General features: G+C 33.1%; 1 protein-coding gene across 11 annotated transcripts in view; it reads left to right on the top strand.

The window, feature by feature from the left end:
* CD36 (CD36 molecule (CD36 blood group)) overlaps positions 1-7,473 on the top strand; it is a 78,560-nt gene extending 71,087 nt beyond the window's left edge. For all 11 annotated transcript variants that reach the window (XM_078060085.1, XM_078060079.1, XM_078060078.1 and 8 more), the window contains 6 exons: positions 283-470; positions 1,409-1,527; positions 2,570-2,643; positions 3,201-3,255; positions 4,083-4,247; positions 6,535-7,473. In XM_078060085.1, the coding sequence (XP_077916211.1) occupies positions 283-470; positions 1,409-1,527; positions 2,570-2,643; positions 3,201-3,255; positions 4,083-4,247 (601 nt within the window). In that variant the 3' untranslated portion in view covers positions 6,535-7,473. The remainder of the gene's footprint in view (positions 1-282; positions 471-1,408; positions 1,528-2,569; positions 2,644-3,200; positions 3,256-4,082; positions 4,248-6,534) is intronic.
* The last annotated feature ends 399 nt before the right edge of the window (positions 7,474-7,872 follow it).

The raw sequence follows: 7,872 nt of genomic DNA on the forward strand, positions 1-7,872 counted from the left end.
TATAAATTCCCATGGTAGTTCACAAGCAAAAATTGCTCTTGGAAACTTTTGAGAGTAAAGGTAAAAATAGTTCATACTCAGGTATTATGTCCTGGCATGCCTTGAAATTTCACAAGAATTTTTTTTCCTGTGAATTAAATGAGAATTTAAAATTCTAGCAAGAGTATCCAATCCAATTTTTCTAAGTTAAAGCAAGAATATAAATCTAAAAATAAGAGAAAAAAAAATCTCCAGACTGTAGTTCAGTTTCCTGGAATAAAGCACTTTCTTATCTGTGTTTAGGTCCATCTATGCTGTGTTTGGAACCGAAATTAATCTGAAAGGAATCCCTGTCTATAGATTTGTTCTTCCATCCATGGCCTTTGCATCTCCACTTCAAAATCCAGATAACCATTGTTTCTGCACAGAAAAAGTTGTCTCAAATAATTGTACATCATATGGTGTGCTAGACATTGGCAAATGCAAAGAAGGTGAGTAAATGTTCTCAGTATCACAGTCCATGATACAATTTGCAGTATTCTTTACCCAAGATTCCTTTCCACCAAAAATTTAAAATCTAAACAAGAAAGCAATAAGGCCAGGAAGTAAGTGTGGTGGTAGAAAAGCATTGTTTTGATTTTGCTTTGTTTTTCAGGTCCCAATCGTGTTCCAGTGTTGTGAAACTTAGTTATTATTAGGTAAAACCATACTGATATTTTCCCTGCTACTTTGGAAAATATCTGTTTAGGTCCTCAGCCCATTTTTTTAAATGGGTTATGTGGTGTTTTTGTATTTTTTTTTTTGAGCTCTATGAATTCATTGTATATTTTTGATATTAAGTACTGATTGGATGTTGTTTTGTAACCATTCCTGTGCTCCTTTCAGATATCTGGTAAGAGAAAAAATAACTCCTAGACTACTTTGAGCATCTCAACTTACCCATCTTCATTTTTCTTCCCTAGAAATTGGTTAATAAAAATATGTTTTCAGTGTGTCTTTGAAACAAGAATTGACTTAAATACAACTTGGAGTCTCTCTTATTTAGCTCACTTCCTTCATATTGGGATGAATGTGAATGAGGAAAAGAAACCTCTTAATTCTCGGTTCACAGATATAGTACTGCCTGAAACATAAACATAATGGTTGAAATTTTGTGCTCAGCAGCTCAACTTTACATATTGAACATTAACACCTAAGGAAGAACAATAGACACTAGACATTAACTGACTAGGATGATGCAGAGATTTGTATTTTATTTTTGTACAGTAGTGATCAGCTCATATAATTTCTTCCCCAGTCAGTGTTCAAGCCCAGCTATGCCTTTTTTTTTTTATTTAAAGAGTTTTATTTTCAAGGAAATATTTTCTGAGTGGTATTTGAAATGAGGAAAATGATTCATCCCCAATTATTTCTTAAAACTTGTTTTCAGGAAAACCTGTGTACATTTCACTTCCTCATTTTCTACATGCAAGTCCTGATATTGGAGAACCTATTGAAGGCTTAAGTCCAAATGAAGACGAACATAGCACATACTTAGATGTTGAACCTGTAAGCAAATATATTATTGATGTGATTTGTTTCATTAAATTGAAAGAAAAAATAAATTCTCTCCTTTTTGTTAATCACATTTATTGAATCACAATCTTGATAAGTTACTACTTTTATTTCAGTAAAAATTACATTGATTTCTCTCTATTGTTGTTCATGATATATCAAGGTCATTAAACTTTAGTTTTTCAGCTTATGGAACTTTATAGGCCTTTCAGTGGTTCATAAGTCAGGAATATCAATGATGGGAATGAGTCTAATTGGCTTAAAACGATATGTATAAAATAAGCATAAAACAGCAATTTATGGGGCACCTGGGTGGCTCAGCCCTTTAAGCTTCGGAATCTTGGTTTCAGCTCAGGTCATAATCTCATGGGTCCAGAGTTCAAGCCTGCCTTGGTGCTCAGTGGGGAGTCTGCTTGAAGATTCTCTCCCTCTGCCCCTCTCTTTACTCACACCCTCTCTTTCTTTTTCTCTGAAGTGTAAATATCGCTTGCCTGAAGAGATACTGCGTATTATGAGGAATTAAAAGATTTTATGGATATATGTGATTTTGGGGCAATATCTATTATACTTAGTGTCAAGAAAAATCAAACATATAACTCAACAGTTTAAAGTTTTATTAATATTTTCCTCTTCAAAAGTTAAATGAAATAGCAAAATTTTAGTGGTTGTGTGTCAGTTTAAATAATGATAGAACTAGTATTATAATTAAACTGATGATACATCAATTCTGAGTGAATATACATTTGATGATGCATAGTTCAGGAATCTATATGAGCTCAGCGTTGCAGTATTTTGTTAATTACCCAAAGCCAATTTCTGTAGATATCACAAATCTAACTAAAACCCTGATATTTGGTTGGGCAAAGAGATTGTGTGTGCGTGTACATGCATACATATGCATACCTGCGTGTACACATGTAATTATAGTTATATGTCAATTTCACAAGTTTCAAGTAGTACAGTTTCATCTTAAATTCTATATAACAATAAAATTTTGGGATTTTTTTTTATAGTAACTAGTTTGTTCTCTTTTTAGATAACTGGATTCACTTTAAGATTTGCAAAACGGCTGCAAATCAACATATTGGTCAAGCCAGCAAAAAAAATTGAGTGAGTCTCTTGAACAAGTTTAATGGTTACCTGATTTTTAGTATTTTCTTATAAGAACATGAGTTAGTCTATTACAGTAAGTGGAAAGAATAAAAAATTTCAACTTCTCTTTGGCTTAAGGTCATTAATCATTAAATGCTTATAATTTTTATTTGTAACAGAATTATATCTAGTGTTTATTGAAATGATAATTACACATATTTGAGAATGTTTTGAGTATTTGGTGGTATCATTTTGTTAGCTGTCCAAATATTTCTATGACCAGTTTCTGGAATTCCTGTTTTACTTTCCTGAGTAGAATTTGAGGAAAGGGAAAATCTGTGCTTAGAAAAAGTCAGTCTAATTAGAAATCAGTATTAGAAAGGTTTGTAAGAGTGAAAGGTGTCTGAAAAACAGTCACATTAACATTTAAATGATTTATTACAGGGAACAAAAGTCAAGGAACTTAACCAAGTTGCTTCTGAACATATATTTATACTAGTACTTACTGAAATTTCTGTTGTATATGTTAATATATTAATATGTATTTTCATAATTACTTTTAATGTATATTACAGGGCATTAAAGGGTCTGAAGCGAAACTATTTTGTGCCTATTCTTTGGCTTAATGAGGTTAGTATATATTTTTTTTAGTCTCTCAGTCATTAAAAGCAGTAAACTTCCATGTATATAAAAAAAGCTTTTGGTGTCTCAAAACTGAAAATGTATGTATAGTATTTGAAGTTGTATATGTTTTCATTGCCTATATAGGTGAGTATATATATTATACCTATTTGAGAAAACCCAAGCACACATAAATATCAAGTTTGTGTTAATTTTCAGTGTTTTTCTTTTAGAAAGTCAAAGCACTTTCTATCATTTTTGATTATTTTCAAAATGCATCTTTTGAAGCACTTTTTCTTGCTGTGGTGCTTGTTTTAGGAAAGAGTCATATGTACATGTAACTCCAAATAACTCAAGACTTGGGGAATATGACAGTGCTAATAAAAGTCAACCAATCTTATAAAGACCTGGTTGGAGTAGGTGTAGGCAGTCTATCCTATTGCCTGATGAGATATTTGTAGTATAAACCATGGAATTAATTAGCCCCAGAATTAGGAAATGCAGTACATAAAACTTGAGAGGGATTGAAACTGTTGACCCTTGCCACTTCCCTCTGTCAATAGGAAACATCTGTTAGAAAATTGTGGACTTAGTATGTTCAATAGTGCTATTTAACATGTTCAAAGGGAGGGGGATTATATTTCACTAAGTATTCTTCCTTGGCATTTATTGCTTTCTTTGACATGCAAAGTGAATTCTATTGGCTTGTCTTCAAGATACAAATGACTAATACCTATGCAAGTGTTTGGAGAAAAGAGTGATATGTAAGTGGAAGGTTGTAAGTGTTTTGCTCCACTAATCTACTCAAATAATGCTAATTATTCATCTGATTACAGACTGGTACCATTGGTGATGAGAAGGCAGAAAAGTTCAGAAAACAAGTGACTGGAAAAATAAACCTCCTTGGTCTGGTAGAAATTATCCTACTCAGTGTTGGTGTGGTGATGTTTGTTGCTTTTATGATTTCATACTGTGCATGCAGATCAAAGAAAGTGAAATAAGTAAGTATATATCAAAAATTATATATTGCTTCAGTAACATTAGTTTACATATTACTTGTTTTCGTTTTACCAAAGAGGGGTTATAAATTAGGCTGCAAACATTTCTAGACTTGTCTAGCCTACTACTATCATTTTTACTATATCCTCCAAGTTTTGAGATGTCTAAATTAAAACACAAATGCAGATTGAACAAGTAAATGTGGCCTATCTACATTACATCTTAAGTTCTAGAAGGAATGAAATAAAAGATGAAATTATCACCTTTGAAAAGTTAGTATGAATATAGCTTTATTCTGACTTCATTTCTTGATTTCTTGCTAATTATAAAAGTCACAAGTCATTAATATATCATTGCCTAGAGAATGTTCTGCAAGATTGAAATTCTTAAGGGGACAAATAAAATGATAAAAACTAAAAACTCATTACGAAAGAATAGAAATAGAAGAAAAATATGCTATTAAAAAACACTGAAGTAAAATGAATAAAACATGTTAAAATAGAAACAGAATTGCTGCATATAGACATGCCGGTCTAAAGTTAGGGTGTGCACCCTAGATGTTTACTGTGGAAACCCCAATATATGATTAAAATGCATGCTTTGAATTTGAATATAACAGTACAAGAGAAAGGAAAAAATAGTGTTCAACACAGCAGAACTAAATTACTCCGTTTAGAGGAAAAATCTGTTAAATGTGGGCAAGATTTGAGTTTTGGAAAAATTGTAGAGGTAGTTCAGACCTCTGTGTTTTAGATATTAGTGCCCATGCCCCCTTGTTCATAAATAGGAATGAAAGCCTGACCCTATCTTCCCTAAATTGAAGTCTTTAATCATCATGGGTGGCATTGGTGTGGCCTCTAGGGGAGAATTTTTCCATTTCCCCAAATATTTCTTCCACTTCCCCACATGTTTCCACCAGCCTCTCTTCCCAAGCACTTCAAAACAAAAGCAACAAAATACAACCTAAATAAAAGCAATATGCTCACTTTGACAATCACAACTTCAAAACAAGTCTTATTACATTACTTCAAATCAGACTGCTGACCCTAAGCTGTCTTATATAGAAATTCTGGAGTTGCCACCAATAACTACGGAGCTTTTACTTTGTGCCAAGATTATGCTAAACAGTTTTCATGGATTATCACAATTAATCCCTAATAAAATTTCATGAGTTTCCAATAGTCACAGAACTCTGAAGACATTCCAGAAAATTATAACAGTGCAGAATTGTTCATTTTTAAAATGTGAATCAAATTGATTGATAAATAATACAGTGGAATTTTCAGTCCAATATTTTTGTGTAAGATTCACAACTTGTGTCTAAAGAAGCAGCCGAATCTTTTTCTGATCACTTCAGCCACTATTTACTCACTAGGAAGTAGACCAGACGACTCTGCCTACAATCTATTTGGACAGAATATTCAAAATGATAACTAACACATTCACATTAAAACCTATCAGCACAGTAAAAAATAAGTTGTGATTAGACAAAGATATTCATATGACAATTTACCTAAAAGATTATCCACTAAAAAGCCAAATTACCGCAAAAAAACTTGTTCTAGTGGGAAAGCATACTTTTCAAAAAGTATAATTTTGTTTCTGTATTCTCTAGTACAATTACATGATAAATTTCATCAGCGCTTAATGAGCCCTGAATGTCAAATTTCTTCAGTCCATACATGACTAAAAGTGAAAGCTTTCCAGAGTGTCTTTGTCAGCAAGTATGTTAGTTTTGCTTGAACATGACTGTTACTGCTTTTTTAAAACTATTTCTTTGTAAGAGAAGAAAATTTTTCTTTGCAGATTACTAGTTCTAGAAAAATCACGGAAGATGGAAATTTCCTTAAGCATCAGTTTTGAATATTATAAAAATTACGTCTTTGGGTAGATTTGAAAACAGTTGAAAAAATAAGATGTATAAGAGGGAATAAAGATGGTGGAGTTTACATGTGGTTTTACTCAATGGATCACAGATTAAGCCAATAGTTCTTTCAAAAGAAATAGTGTATACACCTCTAAATGAAAGATGGCCTGAAGGGACAGCAACAAGTGGTTTAATTAGCTACCACTCTTTATCTGGCTAATTCTTGAGAGTCAGAAAGTAGCCTTCCATGATTGAGAATACGTATAGCCTTATCCATAACGTCCATCTGAGAACTTTTGTCATTTGAAAAATTAGGCTAAATAATAGAAAGTATGATATCTTGCCTCTATAGACCATAAGTATTACCTGTATTATTTTTCCACTGCTTTCTGGTAAGTAGTAACATTTCTTCTATTTTTCAGGCCGTGAATGAGTTTTTACCTTTCTGTACCAGTTACGTCAGGACCTTTGTTACTATTGGCCTACAAAATGAAGATTTTAATATGCTTTTTACAAAACACACCTAATCTTCTGGTCAAAGAAATGGTGACGTTTTTCTTTCTTTCTTTTTTTTTTTTTTTTTTGCACTAAGCAGCAGCACATTTCTAAAGGATTTTAAGATGTTGGTAAAATCCACACTTTGAACACAAAACTGGAACCTTATAAAATTCATCATGTGCACAATCGAATTGATTTCAGTTTCTGTAGACCTGGCTCAGACATGAACCAACTGTTCTTATTGGGTACTGTTTCACTAACCGGTTCCCTGGTGGCAAATTCAGCAGAGTGGACATTCTCAACAAAACTTGAACCCTGAACTCCTGTCTTCTCTGTCAAGGGAAAAACATCAGTGTCCCTGTTCAGTTGCAATAGACCAACCCCAGGGCTGTCAGTACATCACAGTTCATGAGCACCGACTCTTTTGAAAGACATTTAAGAATGGAAAGTAAAATTATATACTACTCAAGGTTCTCTTTCTGTGGAATCCTTTGTACAGCAACAGCAGGCGTTGTAACCATTTCCTTACCGTATAACGATATATTTTGTCACTGATTATGCAAATGGACATCCTTTTTAGCACATTTTGGCTCTTCGTGTTTAAGGACCTTATCATCTTCCATGTTCTGCAGCTCTTCTGGCAATATGAATAGATTGTGACCTTTCTACTCAGTTACATAGAACTTATGCTTGGCACCTTCAGAATGCTGTGCTAGGTATTAAGAGATGTAAATGATAATAAAGGAATTATTGTATGAAAGATTATCAAGAATAGAATATGCGTTAACGGTTATTTGTAATAGCTCTTGCTTTCACAGTCACCTCAGAATGGTCTCAACCATTAAAATATGTTCTTCTTCAAATTCCTGTGCTTTGTGTGGTTCTTGCCGTGTCACAAAACATTTACCCTAGTTTTCTGTAAGAAGTATTCTATCATCTGAATCTCTATGTTCTTCCGGCATATGCTTTCTGAATTCAATCATGACCACTTTCTCCTAGGCTAAGTTTTTAAGCCCATATGGGGAAAAGCAAAAAAGATACTTAGTTTCATCCTTTACAGTAGCAGAACTTCAGTCTAGAGCTTAAGGATTTTTCCTTTTTATTAGGAGACATACTGTTTGTTAGTAATCCTTCTTTCTTTAGCAAGGATTCGCTTATTGCAGAGAGCACTAGTCCTACTAAAAAGCTTCTCACAGGGAAAATGGGCCACATTCTGTCTTGTGTTTTATACAGGGTGGCTTATAGGACAAAGTAGTAGTAAC

This window comes from Halichoerus grypus, chromosome 12, assembly GCF_964656455.1.
Source record: "Halichoerus grypus chromosome 12, mHalGry1.hap1.1, whole genome shotgun sequence".
Taxonomy (NCBI): domain Eukaryota; kingdom Metazoa; phylum Chordata; class Mammalia; order Carnivora; family Phocidae; genus Halichoerus; species Halichoerus grypus.